This window comes from Micromys minutus (assembly GCF_963924665.1).
Source record: "Micromys minutus genome assembly, chromosome: 3".
Taxonomy (NCBI): Eukaryota; Metazoa; Chordata; class Mammalia; order Rodentia; family Muridae; genus Micromys; species Micromys minutus.
In genome coordinates, this window is record NC_137972.1 from 53,915,973 (window position 1) to 53,943,330 (window position 27,358).

At 47.4% G+C, this 27,358-nt stretch overlaps 1 protein-coding gene across 1 annotated transcript; it reads left to right on the forward strand.

Moving 5' to 3' along the window:
* Positions 1-142: 142 nt before the first annotated feature.
* XPC (XPC complex subunit, DNA damage recognition and repair factor) lies at positions 143-27,038 on the forward strand. The gene is made up of 16 exons (XM_080914571.1): positions 143-273; positions 5,839-6,040; positions 7,796-7,914; positions 9,455-9,575; positions 11,108-11,192; positions 11,867-12,024; positions 12,474-12,594; positions 15,445-15,534; positions 16,304-17,170; positions 18,173-18,333; positions 20,459-20,540; positions 23,414-23,548; positions 23,637-23,806; positions 24,270-24,363; positions 25,064-25,153; positions 26,123-27,038. Exons 1-16 carry the CDS (start codon positions 180-182, stop codon positions 26,336-26,338), a joined length of 2,805 nt encoding a protein of 934 aa, XP_080770697.1. The 5' UTR covers positions 143-179; the 3' UTR covers positions 26,339-27,038.
* Positions 27,039-27,358: the final 320 nt, after the last annotated feature.

Genomic DNA, 27,358 nt, shown 5'->3' on the forward strand with positions numbered 1-27,358 from the left:
ACATTATTTTTGTCCCTTCGCGCCCTTGTAGTTCGCGTGGGGGCGGGGCTTCTTTAGAGGGCGTGGTCCTACCCAGGGACTGGGGGCGCGGCCAGGCATGACCCGCCTCGGGGCGGAGCGGGCACGCGGAGACCTGCGGCGGTCCAGAGCTGTTTTCCCGGGAAAAGCCTCTGGCTAGCATGGCCCGAAAGCGCACTGTAGGCGGAAAGCGGCGTAAGCGCGGCCAGGAAGCCGAGGACAACAAATCAGCCCAGCCTGTGGAGAGCGATGCGGGTGAGAAGCCGAGTCTGCGGCATCACCGGCGACGGTGGCAGAGGCTGGGGTGGGCGGCGGAGCGGATCTGAGTCTGCGGCAAAGTCTTTAGGGCCGGATGCTCCCTCCCTCCTGCCCCTGAGCGCCTCTGAAATCTTAACCCCTCCTTTAACCTTAGAGCCAAGTTCATTCTCTTGGCAAGTGTTAAAGGCCGAGTAGCAGAAAGCTTCGCAGTTGCCTGGTGTCTCAGGATACATCAAAACCGGGACTGAGGGAGACCCTGTAGTGAGGTATCTCTCTCCAAGTTCCTGACTGCCATCCAGTGTCACTCCAGCTCCGGGTTTAGGATGCGCCTTTTGTTGTTGTTGCTGTTGCTTTGTTTTACTAAACAGTGTTTCTCTGTGTAGCCCTCGCTATCCTGGAACTTGCTTTGTAGACCAGGATGTCCCCAAACTCAGATCCACCTGTCTGTGCCTCCCAAGTATTGGGATTAACTGGTATACGCCACTACACCCTGTCTGGAATGAGCTTCTTACCTAGATCTTGAACAAAGCAAAAGTTCCATATTTCCCCTTAAACAAATCCACCCCTCAGTTGTTCCATTTCATTAATCACTATTTTTAAAACACACCTTTTCTCAAGTGACAGTTCAGCAGCAAGTCCAATTCAGCTTCTGAACCACTGAAATCTGTATCTACTTCTCTTAATTTTATAGCTGGAGATCTTGTCCATATCGTGTTTTAGTTAGGAAAGTGAACTTCACGTTGCTTCTCTTTTGGCTTCCTCCCATCTATCTGCCTCATATCTAGCAGCCAAATGGATGTAAAACAACAGAACCTCATGCCTCTGTCTTAAAACCTCCTTAGATGTATGCTCTCCAAGTATAGCATCTACCTCACTTAACTTGTTTCCCACAGGATTTAGAGGCTGTTACAATTCTACTCTGTCTCCTTTCCAGATATCCTTATTTTGATTTCTTCCTGTTTATTTTAAACAGCAGGCTGGCCTAGAAATCTGGATCTTTCCACTTCAGATATTCTTATTTTGATTTTGTTTTGTTTTGTTTATTTAAACAGCAGGCTGGCCTAGAAGCCGATCTTCCTGTCTAACCCTCCTGATCACAGGGATTTCAGATGCCACCATGCCTGGTTCTTAGTGAGCATCTTTAAATTTGCTGTTTATTTATCTGGAGGCGTGGCTTTTGGTGCTTCTTTGGTTTCTTCATGGTTCTTGCTGGGGCTAATTTCTTCTCTGCTTCAGGTCTAAGACATTCCATGATCATTTTAAGGTAGTCGTTCCTGGGAACCCACTACCACAGAATCCCGGTTACTACCCTGCCAAACTCTCATCCTTCAGTGATCTTCTTATCCGGTTGCCTGAGGAAAATGGACCCTTCATAAACACAAGTCTCATTTTCTTCAATATCCTGTTTTGTTCTTCCTCTTGTTTCCATCCCTGTAAAAACATTCCACTTTATTATTTTTTATTTTGTGGGTATGGGTGTTTGCCTGCGTGCATGTCTGTGCACCATGTGTGTGTGAGCCACGTCTGCAGTGGCTGGATGAGGGTGTTGGATCCCCCGGAACTGGATTTGGGAGTATGTGTGCTGGGAATTGAACCTGGGTTCTCTTGAAAAGGTAGCAAGTGCTCTTAACTGCTGAGCCATCTCTTTTGCCCTGCAAAAGCATTTTTAAATGTGTATAGTGCTGCTAGAGAAAAGATAGTTAGTAACTAGATGATAGAAAACTTGACTAGTTTAGTGACCCTCACCCCACCCACCCTGTGGCTCCTACTACACTGGAATCTGATCACATATAGATCATAAATTCATCATCCACTAAGAGATGCTAAGATTTGCTAAATTTGAGAGAAGTTGGCTTCCTCCACACTGAAGACACTTTCACTTACTCATTTACTCATTGGTTTCTTGAGTATCTGCTATGAGGTGTCCACCAGTTAGGCAGCGTCTACACAGCAGATTGGAAGAGACCCTTGTGCAGGCAAATGAAGATGAGGCTTGGCACCTTTTGGTAGTTGGCAGCAAAGAGCATCATCACTCACCTTGTTGCTGAGCGGGCTGATCCTCTTCATACGTTTTTTTCCTCTGTTGTCTTCATTGGGAAATTCGTTAGTTATTTGGTGATTTCCAGCCACTGTCTAAAGTACTGGGAATGTACTAGTAAATGAAGCAGGCAAAGTTCCTGCTATTAGGATGCTGATACTCTTTGGAGAGGCAAGTCAGGTGAACATGACAAGCCTTTAAAAGGAGAGAAAGAAAAGCAAATTCACGTGGTGATGAGTAAATCTGGTTGCTCTAATCAGACTGCCACTGGTATGGGGAAGAGGCTCTCAGTGCCCAGGTTCTGTAACCAGTTACTATGTGTAATTTTGAGCTCTTTATTAAAAAGGTCAGCGGCATGGGGGCAGGGTGGGTAAGTATTTCTATGCAAAGAAAACCGAATGCTTAAAGACTCGTGGCTAGTCTCAGTATGAAGAGGTGAGTAGTGGGAATTGAGATGACCGAAGGGCAGGCACCTCAGCCTGGAGATCATGCCAAGGAATTTGGATTCATCCTAAGTGTCTTGGGAAGAGGTACTTGTACTTGCCCTCAAGTCTCAGTAGCTGGATGAGCAAGCCACAGCGGTAATTCTTGAACTATTGAGATGACACTGAGCTCAAGGAGACTGGTTAGGTATGTGAGGTAGCTCTCAAGTTTGGAAACTAATCTGGAGATTGTTTGAGAGGCTTCCTTATCCCTTCGTGTCCTGCAAAAAATAAACAGCAAAGGATACTGAAAAGCCACCTGTTTCTCTCATCTAGAGATTACCGCTGCGGAGTGACGGTCAAGCTCCTTGCTATGTGTCTTCCAAACTCAGCAAAAACAACACTTCATGTTGAACATCATATCATTTAATTTTTCTTTATTTTAATAATGATTTAATTAAGTCAGGCATGGTGGTGCACCTTAATCCCAGCACTGAGAAGGCAGAGGCAGGTGGATCTCTGTGAATTCAAGGCTAGGCTGGTCTCTATAGTGAGTTCCAGGCCTGTTGGGGCTACATAGTGAGACTCTACCTTAATAACAACAAAAGGTTATATTTTATAGAGTGATTTAATCATTTTTTGGCAAGCTGTTCAGGGTTGTTTGGTTTGGCTTGGAATAGTTTATTTTTTGAGACAGGATCTCTTTCTCCTAGTGCTTGACTCACAGGTAGATACCACCATGCTCCTCTGGATATTCAGAGTTTGGGAGAAAATTGATACTATAAGTGTGCTGGATAGCTTTATATCAAATTGACACAAGCTAAGATCATGGGAGAGGAGGGAACCTCAATCAAGTGTCTCCATATGATCCAGTTGTGGGCAGACCTGTAAGGCATTTTCTTAATTAGTGATTGATGTGGGAGGGCCCAGCCCATTATGGGTGTGGTTATCCCTGGGGCAGCGGTTCTGACTTCTACAGGACCGAGCAAAACCTGGGGAGCAATCCAGTGAACAGTATCCCTCCACGGCTTTTGCCTTAGCTCCTGCCTCCAGACTCTTGTCCTAGCTTCCTTCAGTGATGGACAGTGCTGTGGAAGTGTAGGGCAAATCAACCCCTTTCTCCCCATGGTGTTCTGGTCATAGTGCTTTGTCGCAGCAATAGAAACCCTAAGGATAATAAGCATAATATAATGCTTTTCTATTACATCCTCTACCTTTTCAAACACAGAACCAAACTCTGTGCCTTCCAAATGACAAGTTTGCTAGTGCCTAGTAACTATTTTCTCAGTGTTTTAGTTGCTGTTGTATCTAAGTGTTTAAAACATGAAAATTGCTGAAGCAGGAGAATCACAAGTTCTAGACCCTGTCTTTGAAATTTAAGGGAAAAAAAAGACAAGAATTAGTGATTTACCTAGCCTAAAAACAAATGTTTGTCTAATGTGAACTTTAGTTTAATTAAATTACTGTTTCATTTAGATCTAGCCGAAGATTCTTTGCCTCCCCCACAAATAAAAATATATTTCTTGAGAATATAAATACATACCAAAGAGTCAGCAGGACAAACAGTGAATGACAGGAATGGGTTGATTGATAATTCAGCACTCCCTTTTGGAGTCTACCCCCACTCCTGTAGGTTGATGTAAAGGTGATATATGATTAGACAGTAGAGAGTGTGGTGGGGATAAAGTTTTGGTAAGGCAGGAAAGAAGGAGAAAGCCGGGGGTTGAAGGAGGAACAACCAGGAAGCAGATGTAGATGGTTCTCTATGTGGATAAAGGTTGTTATGAATAGTTCATAAGGGATGGAGTTGCACAGGATGATTTGACTTATCTGGGTGTGCAAATTATATCATACCAATTGGATCAGAGTATTTTGGTGTGTTCTTTGATGTGGCGACTTAATGGAGTTCAAAAGAGGGTGTAGTGCTGGGACACACAAAGCCCACCCCAGAGTTGGGATGTGTGTGTGCAAGGCTTGACAACAACCTGCCAAAGGAAAGTGAGTGAAAACAACACACTGGGGCGGTCTTGGACCACCGGATCAAAAGCAGCCAGGGTGGACGGTACAGACCACCTGGGTCAAAGGAAGCTGGGATCTGAGATGCTTGGGGGCTGTGTGAAGCTGCTAAGATACCCCACAGTGCCATGTGGCCCTGCTGGTGCTGGCACTAGCGCTGGATAAAAGGTTACCTCTTTATATTTTTACTGCAACACACCTCAACCCCATTTTCGAGACAAGAGTTTCTCTGTGTAGCCCTGGCTGTCTGGAACTCACTCTGTAGACCAGGCTGGCCTCGAACTCACAGTGATCTACCTGCCTCTGCTTCCCTGGGATTAAAGGCAGTATTCCACCATCACCCTGCCCTTTGTGGAGTCTTAAAGCTAATCTATCTTCCCAAAGTCAGCTGAAGCAGAGTTTCTCCTTTGGGTTTATTGATAATTTGCCCCTGTAAAATTGATGCAGATGTTTCAAAAAATTGAAAACCCTTTGGCATCTGAGCACTGGAATTGATGCCAAGTAGCTGAGAAACATTCACAGCTCTCTTCCGACTCTGGAGCCTGCCGAGACTGTTGGCTTACAAACACCATCTAGGTTAGATTGGCAGTGTCCTTTGAGCAGAGTTTGTTCTAAAATATGGCAGAAACACAATAGTAAGAGTAAGGTGCAAAGAGGTTTGTGAACCAGAAGCATCTCACCTGAGATTTTCATAGGCCTTGACTGGCAGGTGATGGATACGGTGTTGATGTGTGGATTCAAGCATTTTCCTTTAAGGTTGGAATTTTGAGTTTTAGTCAGAGGGTGGTTTCAGTTTTAGAAGTACAGTAAGAAAAGGGAGTGATCTGGTGGTGTAGCTGGATGATAGTGTTTCCCTACCATACAGATCAAGGCTTTGCGTTTGGTCTGTAATTTTCACTGTAAACATAGAGAAGGCGTCATGTGGAAGGCTGAGTTTTGGGTGCTGCCTAGACACAGGCTGGTGAACAGGTGATGGGTGACAGCCATGGTTGTGAGATTATGAGCCTTTTCCCGACACTTGCCCACAGTCACACTGCCTCCACCTTCCCAGCTGCCCCTCACATCTTGCCCTGTGTTCTTACCTAGATGACTTTGAAGATGAGAAACAGAAACCCCCAAGGAAGTGCTTCCTCCCGAAAGTTTCCCAAGGAAAGAGGAAAAGAGACTGCAGTGATCCAGGGGACCCCACAAATGGTGCAGCAAAAAAGAAAGTGGCCAAAGCCACTGCTAAATCTAAGAATCTCAAGCCTCTGAAGGAGGAAGCATTCAGCAACAGAGATGATTTCCGGTGAGATGCCCAGGCATGCAGCCCAGTGGGTTGCTCAGAGGAGCGGGGATAATGGAAGTGACTCCTTGCTCTCTAAGGGGATGTGGGAAGGAGGGCCTTTAAACATTTCTAGACAAAGCCAGGCCAGCAGGAGCTGTAGGCCTGTCTTCTGATGAGTTCAGTGGCAGCTCACAAATAGTGATTTATTCATGGTTACACAGTTAGAAACACCCTCAGGAGCAGAATTCAGGATTCCTGACTCTTGGTCTGGTGTTCTTTCAACTTCACAGATACTCAAGAGAGGCAGGAAGCTTCCTGCCAACTGGAAATTTGGCACTGGTAACTCATGCCCAGCTGGACTTTGAACGTTCGCTGGGCACATTCTTGTCCCCTGCTGCCCTTCTTAGTTTTATGTTTTTGTTTTCTAATAGTTTAGCAGATCAAACCAAAGGCCTCCTATGTTGTAAGTGAGCACTGTTCTCTGAGCCAAACTCCACCTTCAGTGCCTCCCCCTTCCCTGTTCTCCCTCCATCTGGAGTACTTTCTGATTCATGTCTGAAGCCATCAGCTCTAGTTGTTTGTTTTAACAAATTCTAGGTCTTTTTGCTCCTGTTTCCTGCTGCTGCTAAGTGTGATATGTCCACCTGAATGATAGTTATATATGACAATACAATGTACTCAGGTTTTGCCACCCTCTAGGGTGATCACACCTCTTGGGTCTCAACTACAACTGTGAGCTTCATTCATGTTCACAGGACCTTCATTCATGATCGTGTAGGGTTGGGCCTGTAATTTGCCTTTGTAGCAGGTGAATATTCTTATTTCAGTATGAGGGACAGTGAAGATGACTAGTTCATCACCTAGCCTAAGCAAGCTGGAGGGTAAGTGAATAGAGAAATGGGAGGGCAGCCCAGCAGAGGGCAGTAGTGGGCCAGGGGAAGCAGCCTCTTTCTCCACCATGGTTCCTTTGCTTCCTGGTTGTAAGTAGCAAACAAAAACAAAAGCAGGAGTTTTTGGAGCTTTATTAGAGCCCAAGATTGAGATAGTCCTAAATGTTTGTGCTAAAATCTTGGCTGTTTTTTCTTGATAATGTTTGAGGCCCAAAGTAACCCAGAACTGTAGACAGGATTTAGGGTTTATATATGAAGCTGTAGAAATGTGGGGACATGCTGGCAGCGGCTTACCTTACATCTCACAGCACCCAGCTGTCTATCTGCTGGGTTTCCTCTACCAGCAGCCACCCAGCCTGAACCTGGGTACAGGTTCTTGTGTCATTCACCTTACTTGCCCCATTTGAGGTGTGCCAACTTCAGTGCCCTTGGGCTACATTCTCTGAGTTGGTTCACAGGCAGGCAGCTCTGGCTCTGCTGGTGTGAGCCTTTCTTCTCCTTGGCCTCCAGCTCCAGGCTAGTGTGCCCAGCTACCTCAGCTCTCCAAGACTTCCTGGGACCAGGCGACTGCTTTAATTTTGCTGTCACCTTTTCAAGGCACAGCAAGTGCTTTGTTTTGCTTTGTTTTATTTTTTGTTTTGTTTTATTTGTTTTCCTCAAGGATTATGAATAAATAGGTTCTGGGTTTGTCTTGCTTAGTATCCAGGGCAACCTTACACTGGAGCTCTTTCTACCTCACATCCTGGGACTTTGAGAGGCAGCTGTCCATCATTTTCATGGATGTGATTGCAGTAGTCAACAGGAGAAGGTCCTGTAGGTCCTGTTTAGCCACAGTGTGACACTAAGATATGTGAGTGGGCCTGCTGTGTCTTGGATCCCTATACAGGGACTCACCGGGTGACTGCAAGAAGCCAAAGAAACATCCAACAAGAGAGGTGGTGGACCAAGGCACTGGTGAAGATGATGATGAAGATGACAGCGAGGATGACTGGGAGGAAGTAGAAGGTGAAGTGCCCGTGTCCTTTTCTCAACTTTCCTTCTCTGTTTGCTGTTTAGAGCCAACTCCCATGTTGCAGTCTTGTATTTCTTTGTGACAGAGACTATCTTGAGATAGAGTTATAGTAGGGACTGGACAGAAGCAGCGGAGGAAGAGCACACCTGGAAGAGCTGTAGCCCTAACTCTGGCCCAGTGCCATCCCACATAGCTGTAGAGTGAGTCTTTGCTTGCCTGAGGCAGGTTTCTTCACTGCCAGCATTCTGCAAATCAAATATAACAGAGTTGTACCTAGTCAGGCTGAGGATTTGGGGAGGGAGTCTGCAAGTGTTGTAGGCCTGAGCCTCAGTCACATGGGCATGATATTTACCTGGTTCCTTCTGTGGGGCATGCTTCCCCAGCCTTTTATTTTGACAAGGTTCAAATCTACCAAGAAATGAGAGTAGTCTGGATACCTGGTCCTTTATATTGAATGTTTGTTTCTCTGTATCACCAAAGCTTGACTTTTGAAGCCTTTACTAAGGAGGTAGCAATGTCTTATCTGAAAAAGCAGCCTTATCACACCCCAAACATGAAAAATAACCCTCAGTTGTTTTTTTAAAAAAAAAGTCTTTATGCCCCCCCCCTTAATCTAAAGCCCCACCATGTACTACCTTTATTAATTACTTGTACAGAGGACTATAGCCTTAAGAATACTGGGAGGGTGCTCTGCCACAGAACTACGACTAAAAAGTGTGTGTGTGTGTGTGTGTGTGTGTGTGTGTGTGTGTGTGTGTGTCTACTATATGTTTGTATATATGTGTAAATGTATGTGTTTTATGTGTATGTCTATGTGTATGATGTGTGTTTGATCAAAGGACAACTCTCAAGAATTGTTTTCTGTCACCTTGTGGGATCCAGCCCCAAAGTCAGGTCCTCAGGTTGTGTACAGTCTTGCCAGCCTCCAGGCCTTGGGTGGTGTTTTTAGGTAAGCTCTCTTATTGAACTTGATATGTAGCTCAGGCTGCCCTGGACGTAAGACCTCTGTTCTCACTGCTGAGTGCTGGGATTACAGATGTGTGCCACTGTACTAGGCACTGTCTTTTTCCTCTTTGGCTTTAAACAGCAATGCCTGCTTTGAAAAGTCGTGGCCTCTTGCTTTTTAGAATATGTCGTTTTGTCAGATAAACAATCAGGAGTCTCGGGCTTCCTTGCCTATTTTTTATTAATATATAATATTACATAGTATATTAGGGGTTGGTATTAATTATTTCCTGATTTTGTCTCCCTAGCAGAACCCTGATTTTGTTCCATATATTAACTATCATTATTGTTGACTTTAACATGTGTATAAGTGTTTTGCCTACATGTATGTCAGTATCGTGTGCCTGATACCCCTGGAGGCCAGAAGAGGGTGTTGAATCCTCTGGGACTGGAGTTACAGATAGATGGCTGTGATTCACCATGTGAATGCAAGAAACTGAACCCAGGTCCTCTATTTCAGGGCTCAACCACTGAGCCATCTCTCCAGCCCCAATTATTATTATTAACCTTTAAAATTACTGTTGCTAGAACTTACTGAGCCTGTGCTGAGCCTGGGAGAAAATTCTGCCACCTCACGGTCTGACCTGCCTGTGAAGACCGTAGAGATAGAAATTGAAACACCAGAGCAGGTGAAGGCACGGAAAAGAAGGTAGGCTGGCCCTGCTTCTGCCTCCTGTCCTGAAAATAGGCAGCAGATATATCAGGAAAGCCGTTGCATGTCGCAGTGGTCTGGAGCCACAGGGGACGGCCTGGATTTGCAGTAGGACTGAAACACCTGGGTGTCCTGGCTGGGTGGGAGATGGAGGTGCATGACCAGGACTGAGCAGCTTGGTCATCTTTTATTCCCTGACTCTTGGAGCAGGATTATAAATGAGAGGCTCAAAGAGCACATGTGACAGTCCAGGAGCCACTTAGCCAGTGAGTGGAGGATCCAAGACCTGAATTCCCATTGGCTGACCTGGCACTCACGCTTTGCCTACTATGCATGCAAGACTTGAGATGGTGCCCACTGTGGCAAGAGCACCCAGTCTTCCCAGGGTGCCTAGTTCCACTGTAGCCTTCCTACAGCAAACAAGCTTGCTAATGAGGTTCACTTCCATGGGCCGGGAGGAAATGTGAGGTTTTCCTGTAGGTTGATGGGCCTTGGGTTTTTGAAAGATTTTGCAGAATAGCCATGTAAATGTCTTCTTTAATTTAGCATTATTAAAGGTTTGAGGAGGAAGTCAGTAGATAAGATTCTGAAGGAGGGGAATTTGAGGCCTGTGGGTGAGGCATGGCATGCTGGGAGGGGTTGGTAGATGTATTGCACAGTGTCCAAGAGCAGGTTTTCTTTTCTTTTTTCTTAAAGATTTATTTGTTCTTTTATGAGTACGCTATTGCCGTCTTCAGACATACCAGAAGAGGGCATCCGATCCCATTACAGATGGCTGTGAGCCACCATGTGGTTGCTGGGAATTGAACTCGGGATCTTTGGAAGAGCAGTCAGTGCTCTTAACCGCTAAGCCATTTCTCCAGCCCCCAAAAGCAGGTTTATAGATGGGAACTGCTGCATCTGGGGGCTGCACAGAGACCTGCTCGCAGGTTTGCTGATGAGAAGTGCTGCATCCACCATGGCTTCAGGGACGGACCAGACTGGGGCAAGAGGGGATGAGGAAAAGACAGCCATGTGGACAAAAGGCTGCCAGGTGATCTTGGACAGAGAAACCTCAACCCTCCAGAAGCTCAGTGTGTTTACTGTATAGAGGAGATTAGGGAGGCAGGGCTATTACAAGAGATAAATAAGGGGGGAGGGTTTATGGTGTACACCTGGATCAAGGGAAGTCTCCAGGCTGTAATCATGGTGTAGAGCAAGGAGGCTGTAGGTGTGGTGCAGTGCTATGCTGGACATTTTCTGCTTACACTATTAGCATCCATACTTGAACCCCTGAGGAAAGTGAAGCCTTTCCCATTTCTTTTAGTCTCATGGAGAAGGGGAGGTTCTGCCATTTTCCATGAGTCTGAGGCTGTGGGACCCTTGGTATGGCCATGCCTATGTCAACAACACACTTAGATGTCACTCTCACTACAGAGAAGGAGCTTGTTGACTTGGCTGAGTAGCACAGTCTTGTGTAGGAACCCGGGGGAGTGACGTTCACGTCATGGTGAGGAGTTGTGGTTTCCTGCTTCAATCTCTTGTTTCAGTGAGAAGATAAAGATGGAGTTTGAGACATACCTGCGGAGAATGATGAAGCGTTTCAATAAAGAAGTGCAGGAGAACATGCACAAGGTGAAGGCTGGTAGGGCCATGAAGAGACAGCCAGATGGGACAGGCAGCCTGCATGAAGTTAGGTCCCGTCCTCATGGCCGGCCTTACAGGCGGTGCCTAAACGGAGCTCCTTTCTCTGGGGTGTGGAGAAGGCAGATGTGCCGAGGGAATGAGGTAGAAAGCTCTCTGGAGATGAGAGAGAGTGCACAGCCTTACTATTGTTGGAGTAGGTCGGTGAAGGGTGGCGTTGAGGGTGGGGACAGGAGTTCTGTGGGGTGGCCGGGTGGCCAGCAGAGCAGGGTGGGCTCAGATGAGCAGGATGGGAGAACTGTCAGGGAGTTTGTGCTTGGCCTCCAGCTGGTGCCCTGAGCAGCCTGTGTCTCCCACTCCCTTTCCCTGCTGGCCTCACTCCAGCAGACCCAGGCGAAGTGACACCTCCTTTGGAAATCCTGCAGTTTGAAAGGGAGGTGCAGAGAGGAGGTGTTCTTATTGGAACTAACGGATCCCTTGAGGGAGTGAGTATGTGGAGAGGAGAGTGAGACAAAGTCTTGGAATATGGCTGATGCCCCTTTGTACTTTGTACTTGGCTGTGTGTGGAGGCACAGCGATGCTTCCTGTCCATCTGAACTTGGCAGCACTGTCTGTGCCATCCTCTGCTTTCCCTCAATTCTGGCTTCTTCCTCCCTGCTCTGTAGGTTCACCTGCTGTGCCTGCTGGCCAGTGGCTTCTATCGCAATAGCATATGCCAGCAGCCAGATCTGCTGGCCATTGGCCTCTCCATCATCCCAATTCGCTTTACCAAGGTGCCACTCGAAGACAGGGATGTCTACTACCTTTCCAACCTTGTAAAGTGGTAAGGCCGCCCACTGTCCTCCAGCACTGACTTATAGGACTGGGTTTCTCTTGGGCTGGCTCAGGGCAGTTCTATAGACCTCTCCTGAAGTGATCAGTTGGCATCAGGAAGGGCCATGACATTGAGGCGAGACACACCAGGATGGTCCTAGGCCTAAAAGAGAGCCTTGGTTGGCTCGAGTCCTATATGCACCACATACTCAGGCTGGTAAGAGAAGTTCTGGGTCAGAGAAGTGCAGGAAACAGGGTGCTTCCCTGGGGTGGGCAGTGGAAAGGGTGCCCAAAGAGTGCCAGCTGAGTTGGGTCAGCATTAGCTAGCTGGGCTGAGAAAAGCCAATGTAGGCAGGCAGGTCTTAAGAGTTACTTCCTGTTGGCTTTCTTGGCTGTAAAAGACTAGAACTTCTCCTTCATCCTGACTGTTGTGTAGAGGAGGACCTGCTCTCTCTCCAGGTTCATTGGAACCTTCACTGTCAATGCTGACCTTTCAGTCAGTGAGCAGGATAGCCTGCAGACGACCTTGGAAAGGAGGATTGCCATTTACTCTGCGAGGGACAATGAAGAGTTGGTCCATGTAAGTGGTTGCTCTGGTGACACTGCTCATTAATGGGAATGAAATACCATGTCATCTTGGAAGGTGCCTGCTGTCTTAGTCAGGGCTTAGTTTTGCTGCGACAAAACACCGTGACTAAACGCAACTTGGTGAGGAAACAGTCACTTGGCTTACACTTCCATATTGCTGTTGATCAGGATATGAAGTTAGAATAGGAACTCAAAATGGGCAGGAACTGATGCCGAGGCCATGGAGGGATGCTGCTTACTGGTTTGCGCCTCATGACTTGCTCAGCCTGCTTTCTTATAGAACCTGAGACTATTAGTCCAGGGATAGTACCACCTACAATGGGCTGGATCTTCCTACATTGATCGCTAATTAAGAAAACGCTTTACAGCAATATCTTTCTTTTTTTAAGATAACTTTTTTTTTTTTTTAACTCTCATATATTACATCCCCAACATAGTTTCTCCTTCCTCTTTCTATGTTACTCTTGAGAAAAGGGCAGACCTCCTAGGGATATCAGCCAAACATGGCTTAATAAGTTACAGTGAGACTAGGCACAATTAAGGGTGGATAAGGCAACCCAGTAGGTCGAAAAGGGTCCTAAAAGCAGGCAAGAGTCAGAGGCAGCCCCACTCCCACTGTTAGGAGTTCCAGAAGAACACTGAGCTACACAACTGTAACGTGCAGAGGGCCTAGGTCAGACCCTGACTGTCCATGTTCAGTCTCTCTGAGCCCCTATGAGCCCTGGTTAGTGTATTCTGTGGGGCGTACTCTTGTGGTATCTTTGATCACTCTGGCTTCTACAATCTTTCCTCTGCTCTTTCGAGGGATTCCTGAGCACTGCCTAATGTGTGGCTTATGGAGGTATTTTCTCAGTTGAGGTTCCTTCCATTCAGATGACTCTAGTTTGTGTCAAATTGACTTAAGACTAGCCACACAACTGACCCCTTGTCACCTTGATACACAAACACATTATTGAGCCAAACCTTTTTAATTCACCCTTAAGATCTCATTAAAAACATAAATAACTTTGAAGTCCAACATTCTTTTACAAATTCAAGTACATTAAAATTTCAGTCTCTTTAAAATAGCCAACATCTCCAAAAGTCCAAAATCTCTTTTAGAAGTTTAAAGTCTTTTGGCTATGGGTTCCTAACACAGTCTGAACCAAGCAGAACCTAACTCCAACAGTATAAGTAACTTGGTGTCCAGTTATCTGGAATCACCCTTGATCTTCTGGGCTCCTTCAACAGGCTTGAGTCCTTTCTCCAGTTCTGCCCTCTGCACACACAGTTTATCTTTGGGACTGGATGGCTGTCCCATGGTACTGGCATCTCTACAATGCAGGGTCTCTGCTGTGGCTGGGCTACACTTTCACCAATGGCCTCTCACAGCCCAGCCTGAAGCTCTTTGCATGACCTCTTCAGTCCTAGCCCTTCAATGTGACTGAGGTTACACCTCCACCAATGCCTCTCCTGGCCTCTCACAGAGCCAAGCCTCAGCTGCTCTCTGTGACCCCTGCCTGCCTTCAAAACCAGTACCAGTTGAGTGGCTTTTCATGACCAGGTTTGGTTGCCAAAAGAGTACAACCTTGACCATTTGTGAAGCACAGCTTGTATGTGCTCACCCTGAGGACACACTTGCAGATTGTGCCCCAGATGCTGGTTTCTTCTCAATCGTTGCCAATTTCTTAGCTCCAGATAACCAGCATCACTTGTGCCAGCAAAGTAAAGGTTTCACGTTAGTAGTTCTGGTCTCTTGTAATCACAGCTGATTCTTCAGCCCCAGCTGACCAGAACCACAGGATCTTAATTCAAAATAACAGCCCTGATATTCTTTAAACTTCCCTCTGAAACATCACCAGCCAGACCTCTGTCCTTTGTATTACCTTCAATATTGTCATGTTCCAAGCCCACAAAACATTCATGGCTTTACCTGCACAGAGTTGTAAAGTCCTTCCTCAGACAGTTCTGCCCTGCCTCTGTCTGTCTAAGACACCACGCTGCACTCAATTGTTGAGTCCCTTTGTTTCCTCCAGACTGTGATGGTTTCCTGTTATTTTTGTCTTTGGTGATCTTCACAGTTTTGTAGGGAGCTGCCAGGGATTAGAGCCAGGGACTTGAGAGTGGTAGGCATGCTACCATTGAGCTGCTTCCTTCAGCCCCCCCCCCCCTTATGTAACTGAAGATGGGCCAGAATCATGACTTCTGCCTCAGCCTCCTGGGTGCTGGGATTGGGGGTGTGCACCTGTACCACATGACGGCTGTGTAACACATTGCTTTTGTTTGTTTTAACTTTTTATTGATTCTTTGTGAATTTCACGTCCTGCCCCCCAGTCCCACTCATCTTCCATCCCTTCCTACTTGCCCTCCACCCTTGCAACCTCCCCTGCAAAAGGAAAAAGAAAAAAAATCATGTTATCAAGCTGTAGTGTGTCCAGTGTGTCCCACAGTATACTCTTTTATCCACACTTCTTGCAAATTTTAATTACAGTGAGTCATTGGTCATTACCTTTTTTATTGCACATATAACACTTGTCTACAGGGCAATCAAAAAGTGGATAGGCAGGAAGAGACCATGACAACCCATAGTCAGTGATTAGTGTTAACAAGTATGCAAGTGATATATTAATTATATTATATTATATTATATTACATTATATTATATTATGTTATATGTAATTCTTCTTAGGATCCTTCCCTGTGAGCTGAGTCTCTGCAGTGTCAACTACATCAGTGTCCTGAGGGCTGGCGTCCTGGCCTGGGGTGGTTTTTATGCTCTCCCGACTGAGCAGCAGAGCACATTGGATTAGCTTCCTCACACTGTTCAGTTAACATGTTTCTCTTATCATCCGTCGTATTGTAGATATTCCTTCTGATTCTTCGGGCTCTGCGGCTGCTCACCCGGCTGGTCTTGTCTCTGCAGCCCATTCCACTGAAGTCAGCGTTGACAAAGGTGAGGTCCTTGGGGCATCTGGAGAGACAGAGTTGCCACTGGAGAAGAGTGAAGAAATCGGCCATGTTTTATTTATTTATCTTACATTTGAGTGTGCTTATCATGGCACTTGTGGAGATCAGAGGACTCTTCCATGGTGTGAGTCCCAGGCTTGAACTCAGGTTGTCAGGCTTGGCAGCAGGTGCCTTTACCCACTGAACTCTCTTTCAGCCCAACAGTGTCGTATTTTTAAGAGTAGTTAGTGTTCACACAGCCTGAGCTCCTTGAGCCTGCTTTGCACATCCTCTGCACTAGAAGAGATGGACACCCTGAGCTCAGGATGCAGTCATGTGAGAGAGGCTGCTTCCGAGCTATTGTTTCTAGCCCGTGAACCAGGTAGGAAGTCACCTATCCTCATGAGCATCGTGGAGGTGTGATGGATAAAGGACTCGACATGTTTAAATACGTGAGGAAGGAGGTCAGTGCTGCCTCACTGGGGCCGCATGTCATCTCACGCCTGGCAATAATGGAGATTGATTATCATAATTTAGCCATAGCTGTACTCATGGAACAAATAAGACAGAGAACAGCAAAATTAATATATCCTTCCCCTCCCCCCTCTTCTCCACTCTGTTAGAGAAAGTCTCATGGAGCCCAGGTTTTTGCCTCGGACTCATTGTAGCTGGCGGTGACCTTGGACTCCTGACCGTCGTGCCTCTCCCTCAGAAGTGCTAGAATTACAGGCACATAGCACCATTCTCAGGTGTGCCAACATTTCTTACTGTTTCAGGGGAAGAAATCTTCCAAGAAGACATCTTTGGAAGGTGCTGGAAGCTCCTCAGAACCTTCTAGTAACATTCCAAAAAGCCACAACAAACCCACAACCAGCAAAAGAATCAAAGAGGAAGAAACCTTGTCTGAGAGCAGTGGCAAGACAAATGCCAGAGGAAAGAGAGGCACAGCCACTGCGGGCAGCAGGCAGCAGAAGAAGCCCTTCCGCAGCGAGGGAGAGGAGGCCGAGCAGGAAATCCAGAGCCGTCCGCATGGCCGGAAGCGGCGTGTGGCTGCCAAGGTGTCTTACAAAGAGGAGAGTGAGAGCGATATGGCAGGCAGCGGCTCTGACTTTGAACTGTCCAGTGGGGAGGGCCAGCACTCCTCGGATGAGGATCCTGAGCCTGGCCCTCGCAAGCAGAAGAGGGCCTCAGCCCCGCGGAGGACAAAGGCTGTGTCTAAGAATGCCTCCAAGACCCAGAGTGGAAGCCAGTGTGAGCCAGGCTTTCCAGTGGCATCTTCAAGCTCTTCAGGCTGTAAAAGAGGAAAGGTTTCCCATGGTGGTGAAGAGACAGAAGATAGGAAAGTTGCTGGTGTAGACCAGTGGCTGGAAGTGTTCTGTGAGCAGCAGGCAAAGTGGGTGTGTGTGGACTGTGTGCATGGTGTGGTGGGCCAGCCTGTGGCCTGTTACAAATATGCCACCAAACCCATGACCTATGTTGTAGGCATTGACAGTGATAACTGGGTCAGAGATGTGACTCAGAGATATGACCCAGCCTGGATGACGGCAACCCGCAAATGCCGGGTTGACGCCGAATGGTGGTCTGAGACCTTGAGACCCTATCGGAGCCCAGTTACAGAGAGGGAGAAGAAGGAAGACCAAGAGGTAAGACACTGGCTGCACAGACTCAATGCTGGGCAGGGATCAAACTTTATCTTTTTCTGCACATGGCTATGCCCAGGAGTATGTATATTTTAGTGTGGTTTTCATTTTGTATTTCTGAATATATTTATATAAGCCATAGAAATGCATACTTTGCTATTTACACATTCCCATCACAGTTCATCCTTGAGGGCAGGAACTCAAGCAGAAGCAGAGAAGAACATGAGGAAAGATGCTTACTGACTTGGTCTCCACGCTCACATTCAGCTACCTTTATACCCTCAAGATCACCTGCTACGGGATGGCACTGCCCACAGTGGGCTGGGCCTCCTACATCAATCAGCAATCAAGAAAATGTCCCACAAATATGTCCATAGGCCAGTTTGATGGCAGGTCCCCAGTTGAGATCTCTCTTCCCAGATATGTCTAGGTTTGTGTCAAATTGGTAAAAAAACATAAAACAATAACAAAACCAACAGTGTGTAGGAGCCTCTTGGTGTTTTGAAGGGATGCCAAGAGAAGGTTAAGTCAGCTTTAGGAAACAGGATTTGCTTCATAGCAGTGGGATTTCTACTGATAACTCAGAATTCTCACTGAAGAACAAGACGTGTGGATCTCAGAAAAGCTGTAGTGTGGTGGCTTAAGCCTGTCAAGCCTGCTTTTGTTATAAGATGGCAGTGTAATTGAGGTCAGGCCTTACAGTAGTAGAAAAGTCAGTGTTGTCTCCCATGAAGATCTTTAGTAATGTGGGCCTGGCCTGTTAAGGCTTAGGATATTGAAGATTGGAGACAGATGCCTTTCTGATGTAGGTGCTTATCACAGTTACTAGTACTTCCTGGTTTTCCTCAGCACACCTCATGGCCACAGTGACTGGCACTGTCACGCAGTTGCTGATTGGTCTGGGCTCCACAGTCTGTTGTCAGAACAGGTCCATGTATAGCAGCCCACTCATAACCCCTCCCTGGTCTAGGTGCATGCTCACCATTGTCTGTTTGTCCTTTGCAGTTTCAGGCAAAGCACCTGGACCAGCCTTTGCCCACCTCCATCACCACATACAAGAACCACCCTCTGTATGCCCTGAAGCGCCACCTCTTAAAATTCCAGGCTATCTACCCAGAGACAGCTGCCGTCCTTGGATATTGTCGTGGAGAAGCTGTCTATTCCAGGTGCATGAAACATCCTTTTTTCTTCCTGTTGGCCGAGTACCTTACAATAGAAAAATTGGTACTCTCTGCCATGAAGATCTTTAATAATGTGGGCTGAGTCTGCTAAGGCTTAGGATGTTGAAGGATTGGAGACAGGTGTCTTTCTGATGCTGGTGCAAATCACCATAGCTTTGGCTGTTAACAGCATCCTCAGGGGCGAACCGTTGTATGTGTGTACTGTGAAGAGAAGAGAGCTCACAATCATACATGTATTCAAAGACTAAGGGCAAAGAGCTGTGGGAAAAATGATGAAAATGCAGGACAGTTAAAATACAAGACTATAAAATTGCTCCTTGAATCTAATGCACACCAAAGTAGAGAACGGGAGTCAAGTGACCAACACACAGGTGTGCCCCGCCCGTCCCTAGGAAACAAGTTGGGAAGTGGATACTGGCGGTGGCCAGACCACAATAAGTGTGCCTGTGTATTTCAGGCAAAAGAAGGCACCAAAAAGTACCGTAAATAAAAACCAAATATACAATATTTAGAACTGAGGAGAAAAAATAGAAGCAGAGGTTTTGAGCAGTAGCAGTAGAAAGCAAGTGAAAGAAGGGATTTTTAAGTTATTGACGTGTAAGGGCCAAAGCATGGGGGCTGCTGTAAATGAAAACACACAAGAGAAGTGTAGGGGCCTAGCAGGAGGGTGAGGCCTCTGATGGGGAACAGCAGGTCCTGCTTCAAGCCGTGTTGGGGAGTCACACCAGACCTTTACTTTTACCTTTGAGTCATGCCAGCCCCTCCTTCCTTAAAACTGTATTTCCTGCCTGAGAGGCCACGGTTTGTTTACTTGTGTCAGTGGATGCTCCAGCCTCTCCTTTGGCTGTTGGGAGTGATGTTGCTTTGTGTGTTAGTTGAGTCCATGCTTGGCGTACTACAGAAATGGGGGAGGGGGGCCTGAACTGTTCCCTCAGTGGCCACACTATTCACCTTTCCCTCAGCAGTGCACAGTGGTGCCAGTCACTCACGTCCTCACCAGAAGTAGCTGGCAGCCATTCCAAAGAGAGTGAAATGGTTGGAAGTTGGCATTCATTCTGAGTGCTGTGCACTTCTTGGCTATTTCTTAAGAGTTTCTGAGAGGTGCCTACCCATCATCCTCTCTGACTGCTGCCTTGTCTGCTCCTGTTTGAAGTCCTTTGGGTAGTCAAAGATGATCTGGCTCCAGTGGGAGTGCAGGGTGGAGTCTCTGTCCTCACAGAGAACCTTTGAGGTAGAGGGGATGAGCTGGTTATCCTGGCGGATGGATGAGCTGCTGGGGCTCAGGAACGTGTAAGGGCACTGATGTGGGCCTACTGACATTCTGTTGAACCCAATGCTGTGCTGTGTAAGCTCTACTGTGTGCAGGTTTGGTAAGTAGCAGTAGAAAGCAAATGAACAAAGTACAGGCTATGGAACAGGTTCCTGATGTCTGGAAACCTGATGCCCCTGCTTGCCCCATCCTCAAACAGGTTAGGGGTGTGAGCTGAAGAGGTTCGAGATGAAGAGGCATGTCTATTGAAGAGGGCCTGGCCTGGGAGTGTCAAGCTTTACTGAAAGAATTGTAGACCTGTGGTATAGCTCTGAGTTCAGAAACAGTGAAACAAGAGCAACTTTGCCTGTCATTACAGGCCTGAATCATTTGGTATATATGTCTTCCTCCACTTCTTCAGTTTCCCATAGTTTTCTACTGAGTTTACCACAACTTGTGAACAGTCACATGTCCCCATGTTGTTGAGGCATGGTCAGACCCTCAACAGGGGCTGTATTTTGAGTGCTGACACTTGCTTATGCGGATTTCACCTCACCCCACAGGTCAGAGACAGTTTAGACCATAGGCCCTGGATGGCAGTCCTGGGAAAGGGGCGGCCAGAGCTCGATACAAAGCTTTGGAAAGAAAGTTCCAGCTGTGTTAGGGTCACATGGGCACGGGCAGTCCAAAGGTGAGACCTTCTGCACTGTGGTGCAGGAAGGGCAAGGAGCAGGGCCTACTCCAGTTGTGGGGTAAAGTCTGGGAGAAGAATTAACATCTGCTACATACAGGCTCAGGTGAGACCCAGAGGTCCTGCATCCCTAGTGTGCACTGAGTCCTCCCTTTGTCTGTCTTCCTTAGGGATTGCGTGCATACCTTGCACTCCAGGGACACATGGCTGAAGCAAGCAAGAGTGGTGCGGCTTGGAGAAGTGCCCTATAAGGTAACAGTGAAATCTCTGCATAGAGATTTTGCTGGCACAGAACTGGGAAGAGAGGCAGTGAGGAAGTGCTGCTGGCGCATGTCCAGATGAACGAAATAGCCTGTCCTTTGCCTCCAGCAGGGTTTGAGCAGATAAACATTTAAATTGTTTATTAATAAGGCATATATAGAAAATACATTTTCCAAATAAGAAATGTAGGCCAGAAGTAGCTTGGAGACTCATGCTATAAGCTCAAAGGCCAGCAGGTTAGAGCTGGGTTGCCGGGTTATTCTGAGGTTCAAGCTCTGCTTTATAGAGAAACCTATTAGCCTGGCTGCCCTGCACAACAGTTCACCAAGCATTTGCTGTTGCGTTTCAGTGACCCTGGGAATCAATACTCTAATGTAAGTTTTACAGATGAGAAGGTTAGAGTTTCCCAGTAGGCTTTGCAGTTAGTAACATGCTAGGCTCAGCAGGACTCACAGGCCCTGGTCTCAGCTCTTGCCTCTGACTCTGACATCTTTAGGTCAGTTGCCTGTGAGAGCTGTGAACTCAGCAAGGTGTTAGAGATGTTTCTCTGGGCATTGGCTCAGTCACACTAGCAGAGCACAGTGGTCCTTACACACCCACTTACTGTTCAGATGGAGGCAGAGCCCTAGTGCGGCTGTAACTGTGGAGCTGGTGATGGGGCCCTCAGCTGGTGGGAAGGGGTGGCAGGTTTCAATAGTGGCTGCTGCCAGAGGTGGCTTGAGTTCCTGTAGTTGCCTGCTGGACCCAGAGGCCGCTGGGATCTGCCCTAGACCTTCTCCATCTTAGACTAATGCTGTCCCGGGAGTATAGTTGAGTCACACCTTTATAATTTTTAGTAGCCATTTCATAAATTAATAAATTATTAGTAAATTTATAGTTTATTATGTAAAATGATTTATTAAATTATTTAAACTATAATAAAATTAAGTCAATAAAATAAATTTTATTTAGTCCCTATTTGTAATTCCGTGTTTGGCTTTCAGTATCTCAGTTTAGATCTGTGATTGGTCATGTAACACTTCCTGAATGACTCCAGATTTCTCCTTTGTTCTGATCTCCATCACAGCCTCCTTTCTAGGTCAGGTGCATTCTCTGTATTAGTTCTGTGGCTCTTTCCAGATCACGGTGCCCTGTGTGGGGAACTGGCCCTAGCTGCCCATCACTTCAGCCAGTGACCTCACATGACCATGACTAATGCTGTAGTACCTGTCTCCTTTCCAGACCACATTTGGCACCCCAGATGCAGCTCTTCTCTTTGTCCTGGGGCCATGAATGCCCTTCTCTCCAGCTGTGTTCCCGTCAGCATTTCCCTGTCCCACTTATGTCTTGGCTTCTCTGTGGCTGCTCCCATTCTACCCTGTATTCCTTACATCTCCCTCCACCTGAGCTCTGTCAGCAGTACTGCCTCTTCCCCGAGTGCTCGTGAACACTGTCATGATATGTAAGAGATGCTCAGCAACTTGACTATCTGCTGGATGGACAGTGGCCTAGTGTGTTTTTTGTGGTAACCACCGTGACCAAGTTGGAGGAGGAAAGGGCTTCTTTGGCCTACACTTCCATGTCATGGTCCTTCATCAAGGGAATTCAAGGCCGGAACCAAGGAGGAACAATGCTGGCTTGCTTGCTTGTTCAGCTAGTTTTCTTATGAACCTGCCCAGGTGTGGTGTCACCAACAGTAGGCTGGGCCCTCTCACGATAGTCTCTTTCAGATGGCCGAAGGCAAGGTTAACTGATCAGGGTAATTCTAAAGTTAAGGCTTGGGCTGGAGAGATGGCTGAACAGTTAAGAGCACTGGTTGCTCTTCCCGAGGCCCTGAGTTCAATTCCCAGCAACCACATGGTGGTCCACAACCATCTGTAATGAGATCTGGTGCACAGAAAAAAATAAAAATAAAAAATACGGTTGAGGCTCCCTCTTCCCAGGTGACTCTAGGTTGTGTCAAGTTACAATAAAAACCTAACCAGAGAAAGCAGAAGTCAGCCAAGTTCCACAGGGGTAGCTGAGAGGTCTATGCCTAGAGGATTACACATTAGTTTGGACCATACCAAGCCTCAATCCCTTAGGTGGGTTCTTCATCTTAAGAGTGATGTTCCAAAAGTCTTTAAAAGGAAGAGTGACAAGGGTAAGAGAGGTCACATGTAGCTCTTTACCAGCAGCCTTTGCTGACCTGACCCCTGCACCAGAGCAGCCCATGTGCCCAGGCGCCAATCAGCCTGTCGCCTGTGTGGTCCTGTCAGTGTTAGCAATCTCTGTTTGCCACTCCTCCCTCTCCACCCCTTGGCTACTCAGGAAAAATCTAGGTCTTGGCTGCTATGCATCTGTGCTCTTGTGGTGCAGACCAGGCCCTGCTTTCCACGGGTGAATCTGGTGGGAAGTGATTGATCCACTCTACAGAGAGTTGGAGAGTTACCAGGAATAAGTCCTGGCTCTCTCCTCACCTATCCATGGTACCTTAAGTAAGTCACATCATCTCCAAAGCCTCTTTCTCATTGTAATGGGAGGCAGAACTTAGGACAGAACTTAAAAGCCTTCATGAGCTGTGGCTTTGGGCACAGAACGGCGTGTGGGCTGCAGCGCTTGGGCTCATTGAGATTAGTGGTTATCTAAAGCATGGAGGTCAGGCATGAGGGTACCCTTGTGATCTCAGACTCAGGCTGAGGCAAGATCAGGAGTTAGAGACCAGCCTGGGCTACAGAGCAAAATTCTGTTTCACCTCCCCCACTAAAAGAGAGGACCATGTAGTACCCTGTGTGAGCTGGCTAGTGAAGGCCCATCTGTGTCAGATTCACAGCTCTCAGTGCCTGGTGTGGGCTGAGTCCTAGAGCAGGAAGCATTTCTTAACCAGGCTGTTTGCTCTGGAGTAGATGGTGAAAGGCTTCTCCAACCGTGCCCGGAGAGCCCGGCTTTCGGAGCCCCAGCTGCATGACCACAGTGACTTGGGCCTCTATGGTCACTGGCAGACAGAAGAGTATCAACCTCCTGTAGCTGTAGATGGGAAGGTAAGGGCAGCTCTGGGGTGGGGGTGGGGGTCAGTGTAGGCTACCCTGTTTTCCATCCAGCTACTCTCTGGCATGTCCATCTCTGCAGGTGCCTCGGAATGAGTTTGGAAATGTGTATCTCTTCCTGCCCAGCATGATGCCTGTCGGCTGTGTCCAGATGAACCTACCCAACCTGCACCGTGTGGCCCGCAAGCTGGGCATCGACTGTGTGCAGGCCGTCACTGGCTTTGATTTCCATGGAGGCTACTGCCATCCAGTGTGCGTGAGGGGCCTTTGGTGGTAGTTGGGGAGGCTGAGGCTGATGGCGCGCACTTTCCAGATTAATGTCAGTTTTATTCCCTGATGAGTCCCAGCTTCTAAATAGAAGCAGTGGACCCAGTGCAGTGAGTGTCCGGGTACTGCTAAACAGAAGCACAGCCCCCTAGTGCTACTCACTGGCTGGGGACCATGTCATGAGCAGTGTCCTTGGTTCCTGAGTCCTCCTGGGTGAAGTGGGGACTAGGGTTGGGAACTCTCTAGCACTCAGACAGGTCTGTGGAGGAAGAGGTACAGGTTCCCATAAGCCTGACTCCTGCATGGCTGGCATCTGTCTCTGGCTGGCCAGATATTTCCAATGGGACCTCACCTACTCAGAAAGGGCCACTGGCTTCTGAATAAGGGAGGAGGAGGGACTGGGTAGGTGTCCAGTTCAGGGAGCTCATCTGTATTAACGCTCCCACAGAACTGATGGCTACATTGTCTGTGAGGAATTCAGAGATGTGCTGCTGGCTGCTTGGGAGAATGAACAGGCCATCATTGAAAAGAAGGAGAGAGAGGTGAGTCGTGTGAACGGGGCCTTGGAGGAGTGTAGCATGTTCCAGCTGGGAGCCCTCTGTGTCATGGAAGAAGGTGGGAGGGTCCATATGTTAGCTCTTAGGGGTGAGTGCTGGGTAAAACAGCTCTCACCCACATTTCATGTCCATTGTCCTGTCCCCTACCTGCCTGCACTGTTCCCGGGACTGTGGCCCTGTTTTGGAAGGCTCAGATTCTAGACCTGACTGAATCTGACCAGATTCAGGGATGATCACAAAAGACCTTGTTGCTGGTGGATTTCCCTATCTTTTTTCTTATGTGGTGTGTGTGTGCATGTATGTATATGCATGTTTATGGGGCACAAGGGAGGCACTCACACATGTGGAGGCCCAAGGAATATTAATCTGGAATCCTCAGTCATTCCCCTACCTTATTGACGGAAGCAGGGTTTCTCTCACTGATGGCTAGCCAGCTTGCTCGGGGATCCTGTCTCCATTCTCTGAGGCTGGAATTATGGGCAGGTTACCATGCACACCCAGCATTATGTGAGTTCTAGGTACTGAATTCCCCCCCTTGTGCAGCAAATGCTTTAACCACTGTCTCCCCAGATAGAGAGACCCTTCTAACCTGAATTGCACAGATGTGGGTGTCAGACTGTCAGGCTGCACCTTAATATTTTTCTGATGATGCCATTACTTCACCTTCCCTCCATTCTGTCTGCAGAAGAAGGAAAAGCGGGCACTGGGGAACTGGAAGCTGCTGGTCAGAGGACTGCTCATCAGAGAGAGGCTGAAACTCCGCTACGGGGCCAAGGTCAGCATGGGACCTTTGTAGACAAATTTTGCTATGGGCCTGGGGTCAGATTCCTAAGGTTACCACTCAGTCGGTGGCCCAGATTCTGTGACTTTATATTAAGAAGCCTGCCTGTTGACCTCAGCTAGCTGCTCCTGCCCTGCCCTGCTCTTATGTCCTGTTACCCTAAGCTAGACACTTACACTGGGACTAGTTTACTGCAGAGTTCCATATAGGTAGTTCAAGTATGTTGGGCCTTTTGTGTCTGCCCCCCTTGGCTTCCAGGACTCGGTACTGTGACCAGCTTCCAGCCTGCACACTCTTCACACCTGCAGCACCTGTCCTCAGTACTGGTAGGGGGAGGGCTTTTATCCCTGTACAGGCAGAACTTAGAACAGCCGAGTGATGGGTACTACCCAGGAGACCTTGCTCTGAATGTTCTTTCCCTTTATGATCTCCCTTCCTGTTGCCTGTTTGCCTGCCAAAGACATTTTAGTCATGTGTTCCCTTGAATCTGGTTAGGAACCTCTTCATCTGGCTTGTTCTCCCTTGCTCTTGGCTACAAATGTACTACTGACTTACTGTCTGTCGATCCAGGACCCCTCCCTAGCTAACCCAGCCAGCCTCCAGGTGTACCGCTTCAGGCCCCTTAGTGCTGAAGGTTGGTAATAAGCACTGAGCAGATGAAAATACCATGCACTGTGTCAGAGTAAGGGGACATGCACAGCAGCAGCTGTTTGCTCTTGTACTTGCTTGAGCTGCCTGCCTGGGTATCTTCTTTCCACCAGCAGTTTTCACTTAAGTACCTGCTTGGATGAGCTCCTAGGCTGGGGATGGCCAGCAAGTCAGCCTGGGCTCCCAAAGTACCACCCACACCTCTTGCCTTCCGAGAGGCTCCGGCAGGCTCAAGATTGGGTTCTACTGGCCCTTTTAAAGTCAGTTATATGCAGCTAACCATTAAGTGTGGCCCTTCTGCTGTCTTTACTCCAGAGTGAGCCAGCAGCTCCCCATGCAAATGCAGGAGGCGGACTCTCTTCTGATGAAGAAGAAGGAACCAGTTCACAAGCAGAAGCAGCCAGGGTCCTGGCTGCTTCCTGGCCACAGAACCGAGAGGCTAAAGAAGAACAGAAGCCTGAGTACACGAAGATGACTCGGAGGAGGCGGGTGGCAGAGGCTTCCCATCTCTTCCCGTTTGAGAAGCTGTAAAGCCAGAGAAGGCAGAGAGCTGCTGGGCCTGGAGCCTACAGGCCAGTTGGAAGTTGTGCAGCAGCCCAGCCAGGTCCCCATATAGGGTGGTGCTGGTAAGCTGCCCAGAGTCCACTTGGTGTTTAGAACACTTTCCCGGAAGATGCCTTCTAACTCCTGGACCTTGGTATTCCTCTCTTTGGAAATGTGAGTTTGTTTTAGAGGGTCTTATTTGTTGCCCTGGCTGGCTTCAAATTCAAAAATCTTGTCTTATACTGCGGGCTGAGATTACAGACATATACCACCATGCCTTATTTGTCCTTTATTTCTTGTTTTTTTAAATAGAAGACCCTGGGGAAATTATGGGTATTGGCGCACTAGCCTAAGCCTCTTTAGTGCAGTTTACACATGGAATGCTTGCTCTCCTCTCCTTCAGACCCAGGGCATTTGCTTTTCAGACCTGCCTTCCTGGGTGAGGTTTCCAGTACTGCCTGCCCCTCTTTTGTCAGAGGATACAGGTCATCTCTTGTCAAGGCACTTTTGGGATTTTGCACTGACAGAAGACTAGAACAAAGAGCTAAAAATAAGAATTAAAAAATAGAGAATTAAGAAAATGTTCATAAGATTAGTTTTTGGCTACATTGTATTCAATTCTGGATACATTTACTCTGTACTGATACATTTTCTAAGCTGCTGTATGTATTACTCAGGAAAGAGTCCTTTTATAGAACCTACAGGAAATAAAGCATTTACCTAAAAGCCTTTGGCTGCACATTTTCTTTCAGGTCTTAAATCAGCTAAGAGGGTCCGGGTAACAGATTTCTGTGTATGGTGAGACTTGGAGAAAGCTTAGGTGTGTTTTCATGGAGGATTGGACCTCCTCACACACCAAGGAAGCTTTTTGTGTGTGACCATATTTGATATTGCTTCATCTTAGAATCTTTAAAATGTTGAGTCACTCTTACCAAGGCAAACAAACAAAACATTTGGAGTATGACTCATGTTGGACACTGAAAGAGAAACAGACTATGGGTCACCATG